General features: G+C 38.7%; 4 protein-coding genes across 8 annotated transcripts in view; 3 read left to right on the top strand and 1 right to left on the bottom strand.

Annotated features, from left to right (window-relative positions):
* LOC131344078 (uncharacterized) overlaps positions 1 to 7,581 on the top strand; it is a 12,221-nt gene extending 4,640 nt beyond the window's left edge. The window contains exons 2-9 of one of the 2 annotated variants that reach the window (XM_058376034.1): positions 1,610 to 1,966; positions 3,099 to 3,353; positions 3,520 to 3,876; positions 4,330 to 4,584; positions 4,728 to 4,821; positions 5,866 to 5,920; positions 6,399 to 6,493; positions 6,882 to 7,581. In XM_058376034.1, the coding sequence (XP_058232017.1) occupies positions 1,610 to 1,966; positions 3,099 to 3,353; positions 3,520 to 3,876; positions 4,330 to 4,584; positions 4,728 to 4,821; positions 5,866 to 5,920; positions 6,399 to 6,493; positions 6,882 to 6,948 (1,535 nt within the window). In that variant the 3' untranslated portion in view covers positions 6,949 to 7,581. The remainder of the gene's footprint in view (positions 1 to 1,609; positions 1,967 to 3,098; positions 3,354 to 3,519; positions 3,877 to 4,329; positions 4,585 to 4,727; positions 4,822 to 5,865; positions 5,921 to 6,398; positions 6,494 to 6,881) is intronic. The other variant, XM_058376035.1, reaches the window with a different exon arrangement.
* LOC131344081 (uncharacterized) overlaps positions 1 to 27,253 on the bottom strand; it is a 95,182-nt gene that overhangs the window by 44,751 nt on the left and 23,178 nt on the right. The gene's annotated exons all lie outside the window — the stretch shown is intronic.
* On the top strand, positions 10,960 to 21,815 carry LOC131343974 (uncharacterized). The gene is made up of 11 exons (XM_058375868.1): positions 10,960 to 11,074; positions 12,054 to 12,410; positions 12,758 to 13,012; positions 13,197 to 13,284; positions 13,501 to 13,555; positions 13,648 to 13,781; positions 14,027 to 14,061; positions 19,966 to 20,328; positions 20,864 to 21,118; positions 21,202 to 21,307; positions 21,450 to 21,815. The coding sequence occupies exons 1-11, from the start codon at positions 11,038 to 11,040 to the stop codon at positions 21,586 to 21,588; spliced, it is 1,824 nt and encodes a 607-aa protein (XP_058231851.1). The 5' UTR covers positions 10,960 to 11,037; the 3' UTR covers positions 21,589 to 21,815.
* Positions 23,488 to 26,971, top strand: LOC131344083 (uncharacterized). 4 transcript variants are annotated; one of them, XM_058376041.1, is made up of 5 exons: positions 23,488 to 23,537; positions 24,809 to 25,165; positions 25,693 to 25,947; positions 26,082 to 26,193; positions 26,308 to 26,971. In XM_058376041.1, the coding sequence occupies exons 1-5, from the start codon at positions 23,495 to 23,497 to the stop codon at positions 26,462 to 26,464; spliced, it is 924 nt and encodes a 307-aa protein (XP_058232024.1). In that variant the 5' UTR covers positions 23,488 to 23,494; the 3' UTR covers positions 26,465 to 26,971. The 4 variants fall into 4 exon arrangements, with proteins under 4 accessions (XP_058232024.1, XP_058232025.1, XP_058232026.1 ...); XM_058376042.1 differs by having other exon boundaries at positions 26,326 to 26,971; XM_058376043.1 differs by having other exon boundaries at positions 26,133 to 26,193.

The following is a 27,253-nucleotide window of genomic DNA, read 5'->3' on the forward strand; positions in this document are numbered from 1 at the left end:
TGTGGGTGTGGGTGGGTGTATGTGTGTGGGTGTGGGTGTGTGTATGTGTGTATGTGTGTGGGTGTGGGTGGGTGTATGTGTGTGTGGGTGTGTGTATGTGTGTATGTGTGTGGGTGTGGGTGGGTGTATGTGTGTATGGGTGTGGGTGGGTATATGTGTGTGGGTGTGGGTGTGTGTATGTGTGTGGGTGTGGGTGGGTGTGGGTGGGTGTATGTGTGTATGGGTGTGGGTGTGGGTGGGTGTATGTGTGTGGGTGTGGGTGGGTGTATGTGTGTATGTGTGTGGGTGGGTGTATGTGTGTATGTGTGTGGGTGTGGGTGGGTGTATGTGTGTATGTGTGTGTATGGGTGTATGTGTGTATGGGTGTGGGTGTGGGTGGGTGTATGTGTGTATGTGTGTGGGTGTGTGTATGGGTGTGGGTGTGGGTGGGTGTATGTGTGTATGTGTGTGGGTAGGTGTATGTGTGTGGGTGTGGGTGGGTGTATGTGTGTGGGTGTGGGTGTGTGTATGTGTGTATGTGTGTGGGTGTGGGTGGGTGTATGTGTGTATGGGTGTGGGTGTGGGTGGGTGTATGTGTGTGTGGGTGTGGGTGTGTGTATGTGTGTGGGTGGGTGTATGTGTGTGTGGGTGTGGGTGTGTGTATGTGTGTATGTGTGTGGGTGTGGGTGGGTGTATGTGTGTATGTGTGTGGGTGTGGGTGTGTGTATGTGTGTATGTGTGTGTGGGTGTGGGTGTGTGTATGTGTGTGGGTGTGGGTGGGTGTATGTGTGTATGGGTGTGGGTGTGGGTGGGTGTATGTGTGTATGGGTGTGGGTGGGTGTATGTGTGTATGGGTGTGGGTGGGTGTATGTGTGTATGGGTGTGGGTGTGGGTGGGTGTATGTGTGTATGGGTGTGGGTGTGGGTGGGTGTATGTGTGTATGTGTGTGGGTGTGGGTGGGTGTATGTGTGTATGGGTGTGGGTGTGGGTGGGTGTATGTGTGTGGGTGTATGTGTGTATGGGTGTGGGTGTGGGTGGGTGTATGTGTGTATGGGTGTGGGTGTGGGTGGGTGTATGTGTGTATGGGTGTGGGTGTGGGTGGGTGTATGTGTGTATGGGTGTGGGTGTGGGTGGGTGTATGTGTGTGGGTGTATGTGTGTATGGGTGTGGGTGTGGGTGTGTGTATGTGTGTATGTGTGTGTGGGTGTGGGTGTGTGTATGTGTGTATGGGTGTGGGTGTGGGTGGGTGTATGTGTGTATGGGTGTGGGTGTGGGTGGGTGTATGTGTGTATGGGTGTGGGTGTGGGTGGGTGTATGTGTGTGGGTGTATGTGTGTATGGGTGTGGGTGTGGGTGGGTGTATGTGTGTGGGTGTATGTGTGTATGGGTGTGGGTGTGGGTGGGTGTATGTGTGTGGGTGTATGTGTGTATGGGTGTGGGTGTGGGTGGGTGTATGTGTGTGGGTGTATGTGTGTATGGGTGTGGGTGTGGGTGGGTGTATGTGTGTATGGGTGTGGGTGTGGGTGGGTGTATGTGTGTTGGAACAACTGAAATAATGTCTAATGTCTTCCTCACAAGCTTTTTGTTTTACGATTTTATGTCGTTTTTAAATCTGCTTTCTCTGCACACAGCCATTCGCTCATCCTGTATTTGTGATGTGAAATATGCTGGGCCGGTTTGTGCTGTGAGAGGATTCAGTGTCTCCATTCCCTGTAGTTATTCTTATTCACCAAATTCTAAGGTGAACAAAATGCTTTGGTGCTCGATGAACTCAAATACAGGCGTATGTAGAAAACCACCGTATGTTTATAACAGCTCATCAAACACCAAGTCAGACTTTGAGTTCACTGGAGACGACAAATCAGACTGCACTTTGTTAATCCACAATGTACAGTTCAATTACTCTGGAGAGTACAAATTCAGATTTATAACTAATGTGACCGGTGTCAGATGCACAGGTGACCCTGGAGTGACTCTACAAGTTGCAGGTAAATGCTATGTTTTTAAAACAGGGCATACTGTTACAGGACAATAATCAGTGCCCTGGTGGTGTGATACAGCCTGAATCCGACTGATTATTTTCCTATAACAGTAATATCCTGACGTGTTTTATATCACAGCAATCTGCTAAGTGTAAGGGGCAAACCTGCTCCACCTGGACCTGGGTTATTTAAGGTGTGATTACAGCTCACTCTTGTGATCACTTTGTGAAGGTAAGACTTAGCTGGTATTGATCATTTGAAAACTCGCCTTGTCAATCTAGCCACTCTGTCAATTCTTCAGGCTCTTTTATTTGGCAACCAGAAAACCCATATTATTTCCTCTCTGTAGTTAGCAGTCAGAGGTTTCTCTGCTAATGGTTTTAAAGTTTATACCATTTTGTTCCTGTTCCCACCAGCTGATCTGGGGTTCTGTTTTTTGGTGTGCTGCAGGGCCAGTGTTAGTCCTCTTCATGCTGCACTGGTTACAAGCTCACTCTCTCACCCACAGATTGGGATTTTTCTTTTGTTATCCTTTGCAGGGTAATTTTGTATATTTCAGTAGCTTGCTTTTTCAAGTTTTTTTCCTCCTATAACCAGTGCATAGTGTTTTGGTCTGAATTTATTATTTATCTCCCATTTTGGAGGTTTATGTTCGTCCTCCTTCTCTGCTCTGCACTTGGGTTCTATCTCATGAGTATGAGCTGTGGTCACTCAGTTTGCTCAGGACTCCTGTACACTGAGGACTGGGTTAAAATCCAGACTGGGGTGAGTCACTGTGTTCCTGCCAACGGTTGCTGTATAATATTAATTTAAAAGTGCATCATTTATCTGATTGTATAATATAATAGAACTAACTGTGGAAAGTTAGTTCTTGTTATTACTCAAGTTATAGCAGTATAGCTTAAGTCTCAGTGTCTCCATACATAAAACACGCAACCTATGTTAATGAGGACCTTAAAGGGATCATGTGAAGCTGCACACAGGGCAGTACTATTTTAGAGAATTAATCAACACCATCTGACCAATCAGGATCCAGTATTTAGCAGTACTGTGATGTAAAACATAAAATAAAACATGTATTAGTAAAAAATAATGTCCTGAGTCACTGACATGGAGTCTTTCCTGCTCTCTGAAAAAGATTTAAAGGTGTCACTAATCAGGCTCAGTGGAAACGGAACCCTTAAACAAGGAGACTCGTTAAATCTGAGGTGTGATGTGAACTGTACACACACTTCCTCACAGTTTGTGTGGTCTAAGAACAACCAGAGCTTAAATACATCAGGACCTGTTCTTCACTTTCCTGCTCTAACCGTGAGGGATTCTGGGAATTACACCTGCACTTGGGAAACCAATGTGACTTCAGGATCTAAAACAGTCAGCCTTCCTGTCGAGGGTGTGTCCATCAGCTCATAAAATTCATGCCTCTCTCTGTGTTTCTGTGTCTCAGTGTTGGAATATTTGAAGAGATGTCTAACATTGTTAATGGGATCTGTACATGCTTCCTCTTCAGTGTTGATCTTGAATGATTTTCTTTCGGTATGTCTGTATGTATTTTGCAGGTGTTCTCCCTCAGTCCAGTGACTATGGTGTGAATTATTCGACGCTGGTGTGTGCTGTGAGAGGATTCAGTGTCTCCATTCCCTGTTATTATTATTATCATCCAATAAACTCTACGGTGGTACAAATGCTTTGGTGCTCGATGAACTCAAACACAGATTTGTGTCTAAACCCACCGTATGTTTATAACAGCTCATCAAACACCAAGTCAGACTTTGAGTTCGCTGGAAACAACAAATCAGACTGCACTTTGTTAATCCACAATGTACAGTTCAATTATTCTGGAGAGTACAAATTCAGATTTATAACTAATCTGATCAGATGGACAGGTGATCCTGGAGTGACTCTACAAGTTACAGGTAAATACTGTGGTTAAAAAAATACTTTATGCACATAATGAACTTTCCATAAGATTCCCCTGAGAAGGAATGTTTTTATATCTATGATTTCAGCTGCTAATAAATTCAAAAGTAAGGACAGAACATGATAGGGAACAACCTGGTGGTGTGATGTGATTTTCTCATAACAACACAAGCACAAGAGCATCAATAGTTTATATGTGATGTGCAGCTGCTCTACTATAAATTAACCAAATTAACATTTGAAACCAATCACCATCCAGTATGACAGTTCTGTGGTAGAGGATCTCATATACAAAACATTTTTTAACAAAAATAACAGAATATTTTGGAAGAATTATTATTCATTTAATTAAAGAAAAAAACCTAACAAAACAGATTATATAAGAATGTGATTAGCCCCCTCTCAGTCCTGAGTCACTGACATGGAGTCTTTCCTGCTCTCTGAAAAAGATTTAAAGGTGTCACTAATCAGGCTCAGTGGAAACGGAACCCTTAAACAAGGAGACTCGTTAAATCTGAGGTGTGATGTGAACTGTACACACACTTCCTCACAGTTTGTGTGGTCTAAGAACAACCAGCCCTTAAATACATCAGGACCTGTTCTTCACTTTCCTGCTCTAACTGTGAGGGATTCTGGGAATTACACCTGCACTTGGGAAACCAACGTCACATCAGGATCTGAAACCATCAGCCTTCATGTCGAGGGTGAGTCCATCTGATCACAACATTCCTGAAGGTTTGATATCAGACTTGAAATAATGATTACTGAAGGAAGAAGGTAGAAGTCAGCATGTTTTTATTGCGCTGTAGCAAGTGCCTTGTTTTTCTTGTTGTTTTCTTTTCTACAGGTGAAAATCCTGCTCAGTGGCCAGTCGCTGCTGTGGTGACAGCTACAGTGCTTTTTGTCATCTTTCTCATCCTATTAGTTGTGATTTACAGGAGGTAAATGTTCCCATCCATACAGGACAACACCCAAAGCACCCAAAGGTTTAGAAATACACCACTATTTATTATGTTCATAGTATGCCTTCATAGAACAATGCAGTCATCCTGTGGAGATGTTATATGGTACAGAGCAGAGGATTTGAGTTGCACTGATGGACCAGGGAGAGACAGTAAAGCCCATAGAGCACGATCCAGAACTCGCAGCCGTGGAGTACAGGAGGAAATACGTACAGTTTCTGATATGATCTGTACATGCTTCCTCTCTGGTGTAGATCTTGAAACATACATATCCATATACATATACATTGTCCTTTTTGGTCTTCTGGTAGACCTGGTATCAGTTGTGAGTCACACAGTAAGGTGAGATGGGGTCGAATATCTGTGAAGAACAGTCCTTTTAGGAGGACAGATGCCGTTCTATGCTGAGTTAAAAACTAGGGGAAAAAAGAGGCAAGTATAAGATGGTGAACATTGTAAAAGTGAGTACAATAACAGCTTACATTAATAAGGTTCCAGCTTTTTTGCAAACCCTGTAATCTGCCACAATACCATACATTTCGATTCAAGGCAGTAGACTTCTGACCATTCAGTGCCCAGATGGATATGTTCAGAATCAGGAATTTGTGAGTGTTCATTTGAGGATGATGATGATGATAATGAAGATGAGAAGGACTATTTTAAGAGTTGTGGAAACATCACTGCACTAATATGACTTATATTTTTACACACACCAGTTGTTAACAATAATCGATTTGTGACTGTGCTCCAAATTCACTGGACTGTTGCCCCTACAACACCCTGATGCCTAAAGGAAAGCTTGGGGCATTCACAGTGTTGTGGTAGTGGGGCAAAAAGGTAAATTTTAATCAGGACAAGAACTTTGGACAGGTCAAATCTCTGCTCTGAGCTGAGTTTCCAATGAGTTAGACTGGTGGTTTCTAATCTTCCCTTCTGAAGTTTACCTCATGCACTGGTTTCACTGTCCACTGTGAATACTGACGCTGATACTAACTTAAGGTGGTGTTTTCCTGCTTCTGCCAGGTGGAAGAACGACACTGTGGAAGACAAGAGCGGAAAAGCTGGAGCACAACCACAGGTATGACATCCTTTATAGGTGACCCTTAGTTCTGCACAGGAGAGACTGCAGTCCATTTAAATGATCATAACTACACCCTTCATACTTATAACTCTGAACCTTTAGTGTAGGAGGAGTTGAAAATGACCACTTGCTATTTTTTTTCTAAAGCCATAGCTGGTGTTCTACTGCCACACAACCTGGCGTTAACATAAACAAGAACGAGAACGGTGTGATCATTAAACACTGAGCCGAATGAAGGTGGACGTGAGCAAAGGAACACTAACTTTGATATGTTTTTGCTCTATGTATGTCGCATATCGTTTCAAGCCTAAAACTCTGAGCTCACTTCCCAGAACTGACTTCAGCATTCAAATCAAATACAACACTTTATTTTTGTTGCTCTTCAACTTTCCATTGTTCGAAACTGAGAAAAAATGTATGTCTGATAGATTGTGTATCTGATATTCTAGTCAAATGGTAATTTAATTCACTGCAGGTAAAGCAGCTTCCTCAGTCTAATGAAGAAGTGTCAAAGCAGGAGGAAGTGACTTATGCAACTGTGTCTATCAAAGACAACAATATGAACAAAGGGTAAGAACTAATGATCTGTAGATAGTGACAGGTTCAGGTGAACTGTTTGTAGCTGACATTTTACAGACATAAATTTAAAATAGACTGATAATTTAAGACTGGGAATTGGCAGAACCTGATTATTTAACCTGTAGCTCAGTTCTTGATTACTTTGTAGCAATAATAATAATAATAATAATAATAATAATAATAATAATAATAATAGATTAGCTAAACAACAATTTAGATCAATGTTAAGAGCATGATTTCAAGCTGTCTATTCTTATTTAAATACTTTTCGTTCACATTCATTAGTCAACATGTTCTTCAATGTGCTCTAAAGCAATTGTAAAAGGATTCCATGTGTGCATGCTCCATGGCTCATAAAAGTGTTTGTTTGTGATTGCAGGCATGTCAACACTGAGAATAAGAAAGTGGACATATCCGTTATCTACAGTTCTGTGAAAATAAAATGATTGATACAGGTTAGATGATGTGATAAAATTGAAGACTGAGGTGCTTATTATACTCAGACAGCTTACAAGCGTAAAAAAAACAAACTTTATGATGCTTTGTAGAACTAGAAGCTTGATTCAGAGTGCACATTGGCGACACCTGCTGGTGAAGAGGAGGTATTACATACATTCCTGCTGCCAATCTGACACACTTCTTCTGCTTGATCAGTCCTAAGTGCTCTACTCCTGCTTCTTTGCCATGGAGATTTCTACACTTACGACTTACCATCAGCTCATGCTGCTGTTGCACTGCTTCAACACATCACTGTGTGCCTTTTCTCTGTACTGATTTGTAATCCCGGATCTGTAATTCTGGTTCCTCTTCACATTTCTTCCTCATGCTGTCTGAGTTTTTACTTCTTTGTAAACCTCTGGGTTGTCAGATTAAGGACCTAAATGTAGATCCAGATTTCTGTAAAGCTGCTTTGTTAAAAGTGCTACACAAAAATGTTTAACTGATTTTGTTTTTTAAATGTAATTAAAAAATTCTATTAACTTATGTAGCAGATGATGTAGAGTATGCTGGTTCAAAGCTTTGATACTGTATCACAATTTCTATTTTTTTCTTATTACCTGTACTAATAAACAAAAGTTTCAGCAGTTAAATGTGTTATTCACTTTTTGTCCACTCACCACTACAACATTATGGGAAACTTAGCAGCTGTGAAGAAGGATGCTTTACACCCTTCAACCACACCATGGATCACTGAGCGTATTTCCTGAAACATACTGTACCTGCAGGTGATATTATAATATAATTTCCTTTATAAATCTCAGACACCACATTAACTACACTGGCAACAAATTGAACCTCATATTTTATTTTCTAGATTCAAAAACATAAGTTGCAGTTTGTAGATGAGATTCAATTCTGAAATTTTTCAAGCTTATCCTTAATTTGAAGCACATAATGGAGGAATTTCTCAAAAAGTTTACTTATATCATGTCCAGTGATACTCCCAAGGGGCACTCTGATGGTCACTTGATTAACGATCAAACACACCTGGACTCAGTCAAATGAATTCAATCACTATATGCATGTATATAATATATATATACACTATATTGCCAAAAGTATTCGCTCACCTGCCTTGACTCGCATATGAACTTAAGTGACATCCCATTCCTAATCCATAGGGTTCAGTATGACGTCGGTCCACCCTTTGCAGCTATAACAGCTTCAACTCTTCTGGGAAGGCTGTCCACAAGGTTTAGGAGTGTGTTTATGGGAATTTTTGACCATTCTTCCAGAAGCGCATTTGTGAGGTCACACACTGATGTTGGACGAGAAGACCTGGCTCTCAGTCTCCACTCTAATTCATCCCAAAGGTGTTCTATCGGGTTGAGGTCAGGACTCTGTGCAGGCCAGTCAAGTTCCTCCACACCAGACTCATGTTGGAAGTCATGGCACAGTCATGTTGGAAGAGGAAGGGGCCAGCTCCAAACTGTTCCCACAAAGTTGGGAGCATGGAATTGTCCAAAATGTCTTGGTATGCTGAAGCATTCAGAGTTCCTTTCACTGGAACTAAGGGGCCAAGCCCAGCTCCTGAAAAACAACCCCACACCATAATCCCCCCTCCACCAAACTTTAGACTTGGCACAATACAGTCAGACAAGTACCGTTCTCCTGGCAACCGCCAAACCCAGACTCATCCATCAGATTGCCAGATGGAGAAGCGCGAAACACGTCACTCCAGAGAACGCGTCTCCACTGCTCTAGAGTCCAGTGGCGGCGTGCTTTACACCACTGCATCCGACGCTTTGCATTGCACTTGGTGATGTATGGCTTGGATGCAGCTGCTCGGCCATGGAAACCCATTCCATGAAGCTCTCTGCACACTGTTCTTGAACTAATCTGAAGGCCACATGAAGTTTGGAGGTCTGTAGCGATTGACTCTGCAGAAAGTTGGCGACCTCTTCGCACTATGCGCCTCAGCATCCGCTGACCCCGCTCCGTCAGTTTACGTGGCCTACCACTTCGTGGCTGAGTTGCTGTCGTTCCCAAACACTTCCACGTTCTTATAATACAGCTGACAGTTGACTGTGGAATATTTAGGAGCGAGGAAATTTCACGACTGGATTTGTTGCACAGGTGGCATCCTATCACAGTTCCACGCTGGAATTCACTGAGCTCCTGAGAGCGACCCAGTCTTTCACAAATGTTTGTAAAAACAGTCTGCATGCCTAGGTGCTTGATTTTATACACCTGTGGCCATGGAAGTGATTGGAACACCTGATTCTGATTATTTGGATGGGTGAGCGAATACTTTTGGCAATATAGTGTATATATACAATATATAAATATATATATACTGTATATATATACAGCTATACAGCTCTGGAAAAAAAAGAGAGCACTGCCCAATCTACTGAAAACCTCTGGAATGTCATCAAGCGGAAGATGGATGATCACAAACCATCAAGCAAAGCTGAGCTGTTTGCTTTTTTTTTTTTTTTTTTAAAAAGGAGCCAAAACTCATGCAGATCGGGGTTATTCCACCAAATACTGATTTCTTAATAATGCTAAAGCATTAACACAATTTGTTTATAAATTATTTGCATTTTGTTTTATTTGAGTTATTTAATCTCTGCAAATACTGCATGATCTTGGGTTATTTTGACGTGTTGTCATTTCCTTTAAATATACACTCTAAATAACAATAGTTATATTTTGAATTTAGGAGAAATATTATCAGCAGTTCACAAAAGATGAAACAAAACTGTTCATCTCACCAAAACATGAACCTGGAAGAAACTCAATATTTTGCAGTGGGCTCTTATTTTTTTCCAGAGCTGTATATATACACTGATTTAACCATAACAAAATCGACCGCCTGCCTAATATTGTGTTGGTCCCCCTTTTGCTGCCGAGCCATGGACTCCACTAGATCCCTGAAGGTGTGCTTTGGTATCTTGCACCAAATGTTAGCAGCAGATTCTTTAAGTCCTCTAAGTTGTGAGGTGGGGCCTCCATGAATCAGACTTGTTTGTCCAACACATCCCAAAGATGGTCAAGTGAGATCTGAGATCTGGGGAATTTGGATGCACTATGAGAAGAAGGCGAGCTTGTGGAGGCAGTGTCCTGCTTTGGGCAATGTTCTGCTGGGAAACCTTGGGTCCTGCCATCCACGTACCACCTACCTATACATTGTTTCTACACCCTTTCATGGAAACGCTATTCCCTGATGGCTGTGGTCTCTTTCAGCAGGATAATGCGCCGTGCCACAGAGCAGAAATGGTTCAGGAGTTTGAGGTGTTGACTTGGCCTCCAAATTTCCCAGATCTCAATCCAATTGAGGATCTGTGGGATGTGCTGGACAAACAAGTGCGATCCATGTAGGTATATATGTATACATTCTAAAAGGAACATAAAATTACATTAGGTTAGTTGTGCCTTTGAAGAACTATTTTTTTCCCCTAAGGATGTGTATCTGTGGTGTAAGTTGGTCTGTAGCAATTGTCAGCACTGAGAAACAAAGAGAGAAAGAGGAAGCAACTGAATAAGAAAGAAAAGACAGTAAGACGCAGGACAAAGAACATAAGTGGAGAGAGAGAGAGAGAGAGAGAGAGAGAGAGAGAGATATGGAGGAAGGGAGAGTGGGGCTGGTAACACAGAGATGAAATGATTCATTGGCTAAAGCAACTCTTCCAGGTTGCTATTTTCGCTAATACACTTTATCTGATAAAACCCAAAATATTATTGTAAAAATGAGCATAACTGTCTCAGATATCACAGTGCAAGCAGCAAGAATTAGCTCAATGTTAGCAAACAGAGCACTGGGGGATGAGAGCAGTTTCTCCCCTGACTTTATACTGATATTGATACTGATATTTTGCATTACATTGAAGATTCTCATGCAGTGTATGTACCCCCTTTAAAAAAAAAGTAACTGGTGTGTGTTGCTTTTGGCCACATCCCCTGTTGTAACATTTTTTTTGTTGCATGAATTGTTTCAGTTCTCACTTACCATTACTCAATCAGGGAGCTAAACATACACATACAAACATAGCTACAGTGTGTGTGTGAGTGTGTTTCTTGCTGAAGAAGCAATGAAGACGCTGTACTTCTTTCTGCTCACGCTGTGCGGTAAGAAACTAAATTTCTCTCTTTCTCTTTTTTAGTAGATGTATTTTTTTACTGATCACTTCAATTAGTACTTTGAAATATGAATGGACTATTTATTTGTCTGATGCCCTGGGTGTGTAAGCTTCATTAATTATTATGTAATGAGTTGAGTTGTCATTTTAAAATGTCGGAACTTTAAATCATTAAATTTCATCAGTGTATCTGTACGGCTCCTTGTGGTAAAGTGCTAAGAACTTTATTCGTAGTCTGAGAGACATCTCAGGTTAAACTTGTGAAATGTGCGAAATAAAACAGCTTCGAATATATGTAAGACACGATCAACCATCCACTGAATTTAGCCATTTTAATAGAAATTTCCACAGGCAACAATTAGGCAGATGCTTGTTTTCATGTCTGCTGTGTAAAACCTGCAGGAATGTGAATGAAGATCTGATTACAGAGCAGCTTATTAGGCAAAAGATTTCAACTGCAGATTCATGCATAAGGCTATTGTGTAATATTCCATGCCAGATATGATTTATTTGGTTATAGAGTGTAATTGTGTTCTGTGTGTATCATAATCACAATGTTACATATGACGGATTGAAATAATAATAATAATAATAATAATAATAAAGATTTGGACTGATGCACTGGTTCTATATAACACACATTCACATGGATTTGGAAACTTAACCCAATAATAAAAACAGCGAACTGCTTTTACTGTAGGAAGACAGAGCAAAAAGATGTTTTATTTCTCCCTGACTCTTGAGTTAAAAGCCAGTTAAAATCCATTCTCTATCTTTAATCCCATTAAAACAGCAACTACACAAACACCTAACACACACTAACAGTGTCAGTTAGTTTTGTGTCGGAGGATTTACATGACGTTTTCACACAGAAAGCATTGTTCACTGACAAGAGATTGAGTTAAAATTTTTTTTTAAATATATAAAAATAAATAAATCTTCAAATGATTTTTCATCACGTTTTGCAGGTGTTCTCACTCAGGACAGAGAATTTGGTGTGAAATATCCTGATAAACCGATCTGTGCTGTGAGAAGATTCAGTGTCTCCATTCCCTGTAGTTATTCTTATCCACAAAAACATCAGGTGGAACAAAAGCTTTGGTGCTCGATGAACTCAAACACAGATGTGTGTCTAAACCCACCGTATGTTTATAACAGCTCATCAAACACCAAGTCAGACTTTGAGTTCACTGGAGACGACAAATCAGACTGCACTTTGTTAATCCACAATGTACAGTTCAGTTATTCTGGAGAGTACAGATTCAGATTTATAACTAATGGGGACAGATTCACAGGTAAACCTGGAGTGACTCTACAAGTTACAGGTAAATTTTAATGATCAAAATTAAAGATTATTTAATCTTTATATTGATATTGATGATATTGTTGTTGAAATTATTGTTTCATTTGTATACTGTACTCTCTTTACTGGATTATCAGAGGACATTATTCAAGAAGACATCATTTAAACTTAAATCTACTTGAATATCCTGCTGGCTAATTATGATCTCTCAATAAACTCTTTAAATCAATAGCTCCATAAATTTGTACTTATATTAGTGAAGAATGATGGAGTTTTGTTTGATACTTTAGGACACGAGTGTATTATAATTATTAGCCCCCTCTCAGTCCTGAGTCACTGACATGGAGTCTTTCCTGCTCTCTGAAAAAGATTTAAAGGTGTCACTAATCAGGCTCAGTGGAAACGGAACCCTTAAACAAGGAGACTCGTTAAATCTGAGGTGTGATGTGAACTGTACACACACTTCCTCACAGTTTGTGTGGTCTAAGATGAACCAGAGCTTAAATACATCAGGACCTGTTCTTCACTTTCCTGCTGTAACCGTGAGGGATTCTGGGAAATACACCTGCACTTGGAAAACCAACAAGACGTCAGGATCTGAAACCTACGAACTTCTCGTCGAGGGTGAGTCCATCTGATCACAACATTCCTGAAAGCTTAATATCAGACTGTAAAGAATGATTACTGATGTAAAAAAAAAGAAAGAATAGAAAGTAGAATGGATCACAATGTGCCCTTACACTCTGGTAGCAAGTGATATGTTTAATTCTGTTAACATTTTAACATTCTGTTAAAAACTTTTCACCAGGTGATGGTTTAGATCAGTGGGCAATCTGGAGCATTATTTTGGTGATTATCTTGATTTTGGTGATCGTGGCAGCTGTAATTTACTACAGGTAAATAAATTCATTGGTGATATTCTTATATACTTAATCCCAATTACTAATATTTAATATAAATATGACTGTTATGATGGACAAATTATTGTTATTTTTTAAACCCATACTCTACATTCCATTTGGGAAAAGTGCCGGATTGGATTGTGTAAATTATAGAGTTAATTAGAAACAAAAAGAGCTATACTTGTGCATGTGTTTTCCTGCTTCCAATAGGAAGAGAGTAGAAGCTCAGGAAAAAAACAGTGGGAATGGTGCAGAGAAAGCAAAGGTATGACAAACTCTGCATTAACACAGTGATAAGTGAATGTGAACACAGGTACACTTTAAAGTGATGATAATTATTACTTCTTATTTTACCAGGATGCAGAAAACACACACGATAAACAGTCAAAGCCACAGCTAAGCTCTGTTCCTCCACTGGATGTTGAAACGTTGCACGAGGAGGAAGTGACTTACGCGACTGTGTGTGTCAAAGACAAGAAACCAGCGCAAGGGTAAGCGCTAACTTAGTCTCACACCAATCACCAAAAAACATGTGCTTCAGTATACACTGTAATCGATCGGATTCAGATAAACAGAGAATTATAAACTTTTATTCTCTGTGGAATTATATAGGTTCGTTATCTAAGCTCTCACAAACCACAGTGCTTTTAATATGATATTTACCACTGAAATATCTAACACAAATAATGTGTGTGTGTGTGTGTGTGTGTGTGGGTGGTGTGTTTGTGTGTTTTAGGCGTGACTACACTGGGAAACAGAAGGAGGATGACAGTGTTATCTACAGCACTGTCATAAACACCTGATTATTACATCTCCTTCAAACAGTCATCATCAGGCCTGAAAAGATTTCAGTGGAAAACCTGAGAAGTTTAATGAAATAATTAATTAATAGCATTTAGAGTGTCTACTTGTTTGCTTTAAATTGACCCTTGGACAGAACATTGCTTTTAATAGTCACTCTGGAATTTCTTTAATAATTGTTCCGTCAATCTCACAACACCATGTACACACCCATGAGCAATTTGACATAACTAGTTTGCTTACAGGAACCAGAAAGAAACTCACACTAACCAGCTGGTTTCCAGCTGATCATGGTGGGTTAGTGGTTAGTGCTGTTACCTCACAACAAAAAGGGCCTGGGTTTGAATCCTGGGTTTGCCTTTCTGTGTGGAGTTTGCATGTTCTCCCCATGCCTGTGTGGGTTTACTCTGGGTGCTCTGGTTTCCTCCCACAGTCCAAAAACATGTACATTAGGTTGATTGGTGATTCTAAATTGCTCATGTGAGTGTGTGTGGTTATCTGTCTATATGTGTGGCCCTGCATTGGACTGGTGACCTATCCAGGGTGTACCCCTGCCTTTTGTCCAATGCGTGCTGGGATAGGCTCCAGCAGATCCACGTAACCCTAATTAGGAATAAAGCGGGTATAGAAAATGAAGTTTTATTGTGATTATTCTGTATTCTGAATTAGTTTCTGTATTCTGTATAGAGTGCAGGGGCATTATGCTGCCATTTTCACCCTACAGATGTCTCATGCTCTGTAACCGTTAATGCTGGGGCTGTTCTAAATCACAAAAATCCAAGTTACATTTTTTTTTCCAAGTTTTAAAATATTTTCTTAACCATAGTATAATGGTTGCACTTATAAGCTTTTGTTTTGTTCAGTATTTGATAGAGTAAATAATAAATGTTGCAATTTTTATTTTTAATGGATTGTGGGATTCTGCTTGAAAACCAGCTTTAAATGAATAAAAGCTAATCTGGATGCTAGAAATCCAGGATCCTCAACTATATGACGCATGTTCATGTATTTATAACTGGTAAATGTTTGGTAAAGCAAATTTGTTAAAGTATTTGTAAAGATATTTTGTGTTCACTGAAACGAATTCACTTTGTCATTGCTATAAACCTAACCAAAGCTCTGAAGTTTATCGAGAAAAAGGAATTCTTTAGAAAGTTGAGAAGTGTTTCTGAAATTAAAAAGCTACTTCAATTTATAAGCTGATTAAAAGTAGGACATTGATGTAATTTTTGGACTTCAGATGTTAGTGTATAGAACTGCTTTCACCTTAGAGTTTTTCACTCGACTTAACCACTCTGTTGTGGTTTACTGCTAAGTTGTGTATGTCTTGACTTTTATGAAAATAAAATTAATATGATTTCCTAGACTCATTGGATTTTTTGATTTAATAGACAAAAGGTTAAGAGTTTTAAACAGTATCTGACTTGAATCCATGTAAGTTTTAGCCATTTGTTTTGATTAAGTTGAATATATCCTTTTTCCATCTTCCTTTTTCCTTTCTCATTTTCATGCTAACCAGCCAATTAGATCAATATTAATAATCATAATTAATCAAAATCATATACTCTTTAGTGACTGAGGTTCCCTTAAGAAAAAGTTTTGAATGTGATGAAAATAGCTTTGGTGGCTTGACAAGAGGCAAACGCCCCACCCACATGTTACCATAACAACGAAGCTAAACCCAGAAATGAATCTATCATCATCTATCAATCCATAACTATATAAATATATATATATATATATATATATATATATATAAAACACTGTTTACAAACAAAAATGCTGACTATTTGTAGCGAAATAAACAAGTGTCTGACTCTTTAAACCTTTTAAACGATCAAAAACAAATTACAGTGGTACCTCGGTGTTCAACCTTAATTCGTTCCAAAAGTCTGGTTGAATACCGATTTGGTCGAAAACCAAATTATTTTTCCCCATAGGAAGTAATGTAAAACGAATTAATCTGTTTCAACTCGATGGTTGATCTCACATCTTCCCCCATTGGCAACATTGCCAGGGTACACTGCATGGAAAGCATGTGCAGTCACAATAGTTCTTTTCGGGTCAGGTCGAAATGTTGATATTCGTTACAATCCTGTATAAAACCGAAAATATTTTCATACACCGAGGTCAAATTGACTCGAAAATTTGAATCGAATATTGAAAATTCGAACACGGGTGGTCGAGGTACCACTGTATCTAGTCAAAGCTTTGTTTACAGCACACACCAGTGACACCTGCTGGTGAAAAGGATCTATTGCATGATGTATTTTCAAAAGTACTTTCGATGTATTTTTTTTTGTTTTTTATAAATTATTTTATAAGTAGTTAAAATTCTGTCTGAACATCATTAAATCTTGGTTATAATATTATATATAATATATTAAATATATCAAATATTATAATTGAATCCTATGATAAACTATCTCAATGAATCAGTCAAACTGTTTAATGGAACATTTAATGTAACAAGTAGAAATTTATATATAATAATATCAGAGCTAACGACCAACATACATTACAGAATAAATAAATAAAGCCAAGATACATGACCCATCCCATATAAAACCCCAAATCAGTGCATCTACCTTGATCGTAATGCATCCATATGACCAGCAGGTGTCTCTCATGTGCAATTTAAATAACTTGTAACACATTACTGGATATTTCAGCCACTGGATATTCACTGTTACATCATTAACACCAACACAGACCCAAATAAAGTCCAGTCTGTGTGCACAACCAATTCAGGGTCTTTAACGATGTTGTCTTTGAACAGAAGAAACACTATGACCTGTTTAATAACTGAAATAGGAATTTCTGCATATAATTCACACACACTACATAAAAAAAAGATATGAATGTAAAGAAACGCCTCAAAGACAGACACATGTATAACAATATGTTAGTGTAGATACAGATACGTACTTCCTCTCGAACGGAGCACAGAAAATTTGACATCACAGGATTCATATGTAAATTTTCACACTTGGTTTTTTTAGACACTTCAAATATATTTCACTCATTTTAAAACGTCTCAACTGTTTTATTTTTTATTTTTACATATTATTAACATAATGTTGTGAAGCGAGTGAGAGAAAGGTGTCGGGAGTTCTGTGTGATAGAAAAATATCAGCAAGAATCAAGGGGAAGGTGTACAAGACAGTGGTGAGACCAGCCATGCTGTATGGTTTAGAGGCAGTGGTGAGACCGGCTATGCTGTATGGTTTAGAGGCAGTGTCACTGAGGAAGAGACAGGAGTCAGAGCTGGAGGTAGCAGAGCTGAAGATGTTGAGGTTCTCTTTGGGAGTGACACGGTTGGACAGGATTAGGAACGAGTACATCAGAGGGACGGCTCATGTTGGACGTTTGGGGGACAAAGTTAGAGAGGACAGATTAAGATGGTTTGGACATGTCCAGAGGAGGGAGAGTGAGTATATTGGTAGGAGAATGTTGGACATGGAGCTGCCAGGCAGGAGGCAAAGAGGAAGGCCAAAGGGGAGGTATCTGGATGTAATAAATGAGGATATGAAGCTAGTGGATGCAGAAGATAGGTGGAGAGAGATGATTCGCTGTGGAGACCCCTGAAGGAAAAAGCTGAAAGAAGAAGAAGAAGAAGATTAACATAATCTTGTCACAGTACACGTATACAATTTCACATCAGACCACATCGTACTCATGAAAAACATCAGACTCTGATCATGAGTGACATGCTTGATGTTTCTATTGCTTCACCACAGTAGAAAGCTTCACCAGAATGATGTACAGGGGTTGGACAATGAAACTGAAATGCCTGGTTTTAGACCACAATTATTCATTAGTATGGTGTAGGGCCTCCTTTTGTGGCCAATACAGCATCAATTCGTCTTGGGAATGACAGATACAAGTCCTGCACAGTGGCCAGAGGGATTTTGAGCCATTCTTCTTGCAGAATAGTGGCCAGGTCACTACGTGATGCTGGTGGAGGAAAACATTTCCTGACTCGCTCCTCCAAAACTCCCCAAAGTGGCTCAATAATATTTAGATCTGGTGACTGTGCAGGCCATGGGAGATGTTCAACTTCACTTCATCTTCATCAAACCACTCTGTCACCAGTCTTGCTGTGTGTATTGGTGCATTATCATCCTGATACACGGCACCGCCTTCAGGATACAATGTTTGAACCATTGGGTGCACATGGTCCTCCAGAATGGTTCGGTAGTCCTTGGCAGTGAGGCGCCCATCTAGCACAAGTATTGGGCCTAGGGAATGCCATGATATTGCAGCCCAAACCATCACTGATCCACCCCCATGCTTCACTCTGGACATGCAACAGTCTGGGTGGTACGCTTCTTTGGGACTTCTCCACACCGTAACTCTCCCGGATGTGGGAAAGACAGTGAAGGTGGACTCATCAGAGAACAATACATGTTTCACATTGTCCACAGCCCAAGATTTTCGCTGCTGGTACCATTGAAACCGACGTTTGGCATTGGCACGAGTGACCAAAGGCTATAGCAGCCCGGCCATGTACATTGACCCTGTGGAGCTCCCGACGGACAGTTTTGGTGGAAACAGGAGAGTTGAGGTGCACATTTAATTCTGCAGTGAGTTGGGCAGCTGTGGTTTTATGTTTTTTGGATACAATCCCTTTCAAACAGCTTCCTCTTGCGTCCACAGTTACTCCTGTTGGATGTGGTCCGTCCTTCTTGGTGGTATGCTGACATTACCCTGGATACCGTGGCTCTTGATACATCACAAAGACTTGCTGTCTTAGTCACAGATGCGCCAGTGAGATGTGCACCAACAATTTGTCCTCTTTTGAACTCTGATATGTCTCCCATAATGTTGTGTACATTGCAATATTTTAAGCAAAACTGTGCTATTACTCTGCTAATTAAACCTTCACACTCTGCTCTTACTGGTGGAATGTGCAATCAATGAAGACTGGCCACCAGGCTGGTCAAATTTAGCCATGAAACCTCCAACACTAAATTGGCCAGTGTTTCAGTTTCATTGTCCAACCCCTGTACTTATTACACAATGATGTACAAATCTGAGCAGAATGTGGGTGTGTCCTGTCCTGTCCAGTTCACCATTGTCTATATCATGTAAAAAATACACCCAGGTGTTTTAGTGGTTATTAATTTAATGCATTCATATTACCAGGTAAAATATTACAGCTCTCAATGAAATATTACACCACTCAATAACTCATCTTGCTCACCTGAGTGTGTTTGACATCAGGTTTGACCTGACAGACACATCAGTGGATTTGTGTATGTGTACTTCTTCTTTCGGACATTTTTAGGAACATCATTGTGTTCTCTCTTCTCATTTATTTATAATTGAACTAACACACACACACACACACACACACACTAAAAGCTGTTTGTGTCGATCACCTGCTGAACAGGAATGATAAAAATGCTGCAGTTGGCGACGATTCTGCTCACCGTATTAGGTATGAAATAAAAAATTGTGTTCATTGTTTAGTTTTTGTCCATGGGGACATGGACAGATTCTAACTTGAAATTTTAGCTTTAATTGTTATTTGTAAGGAAGAAACCAAAGTGTGTGGTGCTGCTCTAAAAAAAACACAATGTTGGACTTCTTCCACAAAAGTTAAATAAATGATTACACACTTTATTTTTGATCCATTTTTGTAAAGCATCTGCTGTACCATGTCCTGGTGTCTCAAAATCACAGTTATGCTCGACAACTATCTGAGCAAAATTACAGAGATGTATTCTAAGAAACTTTAAGCTCTATTTGAAGGACAGAAATATTTTGGATAAACAAGCAGCAAAAACAACAACTGAGACTTAATAACTGATTGTTCTAATCTGTAACTTTGCAATTTTCACAGATGTTTTTTACACTCTTATTTTGTAGGTGTTTTCACTCAGATCAACATTTTCAGTGTGAAATATCCTGATAAACTGATCTGTGCTGTGAGAGGATTCAGTGTCTCCATTCCCTGTAGTTATTCTTATCCACAAGATCATCATGTGGTACAAAAGCTTTGGTGCTCGATGAACTCAAACACAGATATGTGTGTAAACCCACCGTATGTTTATAACAGCTCATCAAACACCAAGTCAGACTTTGAGTTCACTGGAGACGACAAATCAGACTGCACTTTGTTAATCCACAATGTACAGTTCAGTTATTCTGGAGAGTACAGATTCAGATTTATAACTAATGTGGACAAAGGCAAATGCACAGGTCTTCCTGGAGTGACTCTACAAGTTACAGGTAAATTTTAATAATAATAATAAATTTTAATCTGCATAATTTCCTTCGCAATCCTTCATGAATGAATAATTCAGCATCTCTTTCTGATCTTGCAGCGAGTTAAATTAACTTATTTGTTAAACCACTTAATCATGAATACTAATACAATAATAACTGAATTAATTGATTCAACAATACATTATTAAAATCTGAGAAAATCATTCTAGCGGTTTGAGAACAAAATAATACAAAAACAGATCTATTTATGTATTCATTTCACACACATTTACACACACGCTATTTCATTTCTCCACTCACACACTGTTCAGTCTTTTAATGACTCACATGTTACTGACTCTGAACACTTCTCTCTACTGCATGTAACATCATCTCTCCTGTAATCAGTCAGTAACAACATTACAATATAATACTAAACAATATAGACTCATTTTTTGACTATCAGAATAAATAATTTCGGACTGGACTGTATTATAATTATTAGCCCCCTCTCAGTCCTGAGTCACTGACGTGGAGTCTTTCCTGCTCTCTGAAAAAGATTTAAAGGTGTCACTAATCAGGCTCAGTGGAAACGGAACCCTTAAACAAGGAGACTCGTTAAATCTGAGGTGTGATGTGAACTGTACACACACTTCCTCACAGTTTGTGTGGTCTAAGAACAACCAGAGCTTAAATACATCAGGACCTGTTCTTCACTTTCCTGCTGTAACCGTGAGGGATTCTGGGAATTACACCTGCACTTGGAAAACCGGCGAGACGTCAGGATCTGAAACCATCAGCCTTCACGTCGAGGGTGAGTCCATCTGATCACAACATTCCTGGAATGGAAATAAAGTGACTTGTGTTCAGTTAAATTTTCACGTGGTAATCATGTAGGTGATGTAGGTGATGCAGCGCAGTGGAAAATCTGGATCATTGTTTTGGTGACAGCTGGTGTGATTTTGATCGCTTTAGTGACTGGAGCTGTGATTTACAACAGAAGGTAAAACTCTGCTCATTGTTTTATACACTGCAATCTCTAAAACACTCGGCTGGTGAAACCAACATCTCGCTAACAAGCTTTAATACCAACCAGTTAAAAATCTATTCTGTGGTTCATAATCAGGTTTTCTGTGTGATTGCAGGTTTGTCCATGCCAAGCAACAGATGGAGGACGATTCTACCATCTACGCTAACATACCACAGAACAAGGGCGCTTGTGTTAGCTTTGCTAATGTACAACAGCAGCAGAAAGGTTTTGCTATCTATGCTAATGTACGATAACATGTTTATTCATCCTTTTCTATTGTTGGTGAATTTCCAATGTGAGCTGAAAAAATCAGTTCTGCATTTGTGCTAAATGCATTAATGTCATTAAATAATAAAAAACTAGACACAAACAACAATCTGTGGGGTCCAAGCACTCAGAAATGTCTGGTGGCTTCATGATGACCATGTGTATATATATTTATTTATTTTAAAAATTAAAAATGTACTTCCAGAAAAACATATATACTAATGAAATTAAAAGTCATCACCGTCCATATCTTGCTGTCTCAACTCACTCGTGATTTTGGTTATAGGAAGATATTTTTTTATATACAAGCAGCATTCAGTGGACCATACTTAAAGTATTATAACATTTTGTAAGTGTTTTTGAAATTTATCAGTCTCTTTTTGTTGTTCAGTTTGGAATCTTCCCTGATTTTTCTACAAACTTATTGTGCTGATGTTCTCATGCTGAGTTGACGGATTCAGTGTCTCTGTTCCCTGGAGTTATTATTATCCACAGACAATTTATCAGCTGGTACAAATGCCGAGAGCCACCACCAGAGGGAGACAGTGAGGCGGACCATGTGTTCCCATGCAGCTAGCTTACACAGTTAGCTGGGAACTCTTAAGCAATAAAACCATGCAAAACATACCTCATTCCTTCTTATTTTACATCAGCAACGTAGAAATAAATTTTAATAAGATTTGTTAAAAAGCACATGGTGTTTAGTGGAGCATAATTAACTTAAATAAGGAAAAATCGTGAGGGGAGAGGAATGAAGAAACTGACATGCTATTTAGTGATGTAAAGTAGCGCTCTGTCTCCCCCTACTGGACATCTGAGGTAAAAGACATTGCTAGTAGATCAACGCATGATCAATTTACACAGGAGCTCATCTCTATCACATATTGGCATTACACTTTCTGTTTTACTGTCTGGATCATTTTTAACAGAGACCAGTCCCAATACACATTAATGTTTTCTGTTCACATTCAGTTTCATTTAGGTCTATGATCACACTGTTAATGTTTGAGGGTTTTAAATGCATCACATGATATTGACCTCAAGGAGTCTACCATCACTATAAAAATATTAACATATTTAAGGCAGATTAATTAATTCAATTTAAAATCTAGCTGCTGGGTTGCTTTTATTTCTCAATAATGCAATAATTTAAATGTTTTAATATAGCAGTTTCATTTCTCCTGTCTGGCTTTTTTTTTTTTTTATTACTGCACTGTGTAAATATACCTGTGTATCTCTATATATTCATGCAACATTTATTTATTTATACATATACATATACAGCTACTATATACAGTGTATGTCTGTTATCAGGGCCCAAATAACAATTTTATGATCCACAATTCAACAAACACCTAAACTCAGGTGACATGAAACACAACACACAACTTGTCAGTCGTTCCATCTAGCTTCATCCCAATATATTCGATCAATTTTAATGCTCAGAGATGTAAAGAAAACACCAGATCTACATCATGTTACTTATGAGCCTCTGTAAAAACATGAAATGTTTGTTCACAGCATTAGGTGTATGATCACACTGTTAGTGTTTGAGGTTTTTAAATGTGTGTCACATGATATCGACTTTTCTCTATACATCATCATGTTTACTGCAGAGATGTGGAACATCTCCTTAATAATGTCTGTGCCTTTGGAATGGGAAATCATGATCAATATCAGATATGATGGTCAAGTGTCCATATAATTTGACCACACAGTTACTTCTAGGTCAGAACAGATGTTTAAATTGTGTACATGTGTGGGTGCAGCAGACTGAGGCCTCTGTTCAACTTCCTCTCATAACATTGAAACTCATGGTGTGAGTGTGTAGATATTTTGGGTATATTGTTTTAGTCCAGGAAGTACTTTTAGTTCTTACAGACTGAAGAAGAGATGAAGACCCTGCACTTGGCTCTGATTCTGCTCGTGCTGTCCGGTATGAAACATCATCTCACTCTTAGACAGAATTATTGTTCAGAGTTTTATTGTTTGCTGATTGATGTTGCAGTGTGTACGCTCACTTACTGGATCATACACTTACACACACATTATTCTGTCTAATGCTAGTGAACATTTCATTACTGTCTGATAAAACGCTTCTAATGATGATTTTAAGTAAGTTTCAGTTTTGTTGAGTTAATAATCATGATTAATAAGAAACTAAACACAACATTAGTAATGAACTTGCTCATGTCCTGGACTCTCAGTGCACTGATAAGATCAAGCTCTGTGTGTGTGTGTGTGTGTGTGTATTTGTTTGTGTGTATTATTTACAGAAATACTCCTATATAATATGCTTACAGTGCAGTATTGAATCATATAACATATAAAACATCATTATAACTGTATCACTCTCTTTCAATCTCCATTTATTTCTGTAAAATGTATGTGGACAACAACAACCTCCTCCATTCTCCACATGCTGTATCTGCATCACACAATTGACTATACAGAAATGCACAAAGGACATTGTTCATATCACACTCTTCGGTGTTTGAAATAATTTATAATCACACTCTCCGCTGTCACCCAAATGAGGACGGGTTCCCTTTTGAGTCTGGTTCCTCTCAAGGTTTCTTCCTCATACCATCTAAGGGAGTTTTTCTTTGCCACAGTCTCCTCAGTCACCTCAGGCTTGCTCACTTGGGATAACATCTAGATAAATAGATAAATAGATTTATCTATAGATAAACGACTGTCTGTCTGTTTATATGTTTGTTGTTTCTCATGTAAAGCTGCTTTGAGACAATGCTCTTTGTTAAAAGCGCTATACAAATAAAACTGAATTGAATAAAATCTTATATATCTTTATAAACTGATCTGTACTGCCTGAAGTTCCTGTAGTTATTCTTATTTACAAAATGATCAGGTGGTACAAAAGCTTTGGTGCTCAGTGAACTTTAACACAGAGCTGTGTATAAACCCTCCAGGCTGAAAGGACCTTTTTTTTTGCTCCCTGACTCTTGAGTTAAAATCTTAAAGCCTGTTGTCCAATGAGCTTTAATCTTTATCTTTAATCCAATTAAACAAACACCTAACACACACTGACTGATGCACAAGCTCTAACGCTGTCTATTAGTTTTGTGTCGGAGGATTTACAGGAAATATTAACATAGAAGGCATTGTTCATTGACTAGATTTTGAGTTTAATATGTTAAAATAAATTTAAAAAATAAACACACATGATTTTCATCAAATGTTTTGCAGGTGTTCTCACTCAGGACAGAGAATGGAGTGTGAAATATCCTGATAAACCGATCTGTGCTGTGAGAGGATTCAGTGTCTCCATTCCCTGTAGTTATTCTTATCCACAAAATCATCAGGTGGAACAAAAGCTTTGGTGCTCGATGAACTCAAACAAAGATTTGTGTCTAAAACCACCGTATGTTTATAACAGCTCATCAAACACCAAGTCAGACTTTAAGCTCACTGGAGACGACAAATCAGACTGCACTTTGTTAATCCACAATGTACAGTTCAGTTATTCTGGAGAGTACAGATTCAGATTTATAACTAATGGGGACAGATTCACAGGTCGTCTTGGAGTGACTCTACAAGTTACAGGTAAATTTTAATGAATAAAATAAAGATCCAAATGATTTATTATCTGCATTAAATGATTTATTATCTCCCTGATTTGAAGTCAGGTTTGACTATAATGTAAATCTATTTTAACTTTTAATTTGTTTTAGATTAAAGCTTAAAGATATACTATGTGCATTGTTTTTAACTAAAAAAAATGACTTTAGAGACAATAATACAGTTTAGTTCACTTTTATTAGATGTTATTTTAATCTAACAGTAACAAGTTCAGTTCTCTCCCATCAGATAGTGTTTATGTCATCAATTCCTAACTCTAAAAACCTTAAAGTGACTGAGTTAATACATTTATCTGTGTGTTTATTATCCCTGATTTTGTCACTCATTCAAACCCACTGTACTGGACTTTATTATTGAATAATCAGGGAGTCTTTTTGAGCAAAATACTGTGAAAAAACTGTTTATAGTTTAGGACACGAGTGTATTATAATTATTAGCCCCCTCTCAGTCCTGAGTCACTGACATGGAGTCTTTCCTGCTCTCTGAAAAAGATTTAAAGGTGTCACTAATCAGGCTCAGTGGAAACGGAACCCTTAAACAAGGAGACTCGTTAAATCTGAGGTGTGATGTGAACTGTACACACACTTCCTCACAGTTTGTGTGGTCTAAGAACAACCAGCCCTTAAATACATCAGGACCTGTTCTTCACTTTCCTGCTCTAACCGTGAGGAATTCTGGGAATTACACCTGCACTTGGGAAACCGGCGAGACGTCAGGATCTGAAACCATCAGCCTTCACGTCGAGGGTGAGTCCATCTGATCACAACATTCCTGAATGTCTCAAAGGATTACTGATGGAAATAATTTGATCATGATGTGCACTTACACTTCTATAACAAGTGACATGTTCAGATAATATTTACATGTTAAATATCATCAGGTGACAAACCTGAGAATCCTGAACGTTGGTCAATCTGGGTCATTATTTTAGTGAGCGCTGGAGTGAGTGTCGTCGTCTCAGTCATCATAGGAGCTGTGATTCACAACAGGAGGTAAAACTCAGCATACTTTATACAATATAATTCTACAGTTAGAAAACTGCCTCACTTAAAGCATATATTTATAACATTTAACAGCAATACATGTCATCTGTGCTTCATAAACAGGTTTCTGTGTGATCGCAGGAGTGTCCACACCGAACAGCAGAAGAATGAGGATGATTCTGCTATCTACTCTAACGTCCAGAAGAATGAGGATGATTCTGCTATCTACTCTAACACCCAGCAGCAGGAAGAAGATTTTTCAGTCTATGCTAATGTGTAATAGCAACAAGCTGATCTCAGTTTCACGCCTCATGCTCAGCTTAAAGGGTTGTGAATTTCATCTTAAGCTAAGAATATTACACAGCATATACACTTCCTGTATGTTGCATCTGAGCTTCATTTCATGATAAATGACTTGGTTATTTATTGTGTCAATGTTCTTAGTTTCTATAATTTTATATAAGATTTCTATAAGATTCTCTCATTTTCTAGAATTTACCCCAACTATAACTTTTATACATGTCCTGATTTATGATCATTTACTGCTTTTATGATGTTTTGCATGTAAATTAGAGTAGCAGTCTATCCTCGTTTCTCCTGTTTCAGTGCTTGAAGTGAGCTGCTACTCTACAGGATGCAGTACACGCTGCTTTTACACTGAAATGTTCATGAAGTTGCTAGTTAATACAACTGATACACAACTGAAACCTGCACAACCTGCAACACAACCAACAAGGCACAAACGGCATATTTGGTGAAAGTTTCTGTGTTAAAACACATTTTTTACACTTACAGTATAATAAAATTGTATTCAAAATCATTATCAAAGTGATTATTTCTTTTTTGCACAGAAGATGGTTAAAACATGCTCATGAATTCACATCCAGAGGATCCTGATTAACCAGAGGCTTTATTACAAAAGCTCAGTAAACAAATGAAAAATAAAAACTGGACACTATTCAGAGGTTCAGGTTTTCACCATTGGGTGGTGATATTGTTCTACACACTAAGGTCTGGTGTAAGAGTAAAACAGACATGCATCCATCCTTTTTCTATACCTGATTTATTC

This window comes from Hemibagrus wyckioides, linkage group LG23 (assembly GCF_019097595.1).
Source record: "Hemibagrus wyckioides isolate EC202008001 linkage group LG23, SWU_Hwy_1.0, whole genome shotgun sequence".
NCBI classification, from domain to species: Eukaryota; Metazoa; Chordata; class Actinopteri; order Siluriformes; family Bagridae; genus Hemibagrus; species Hemibagrus wyckioides.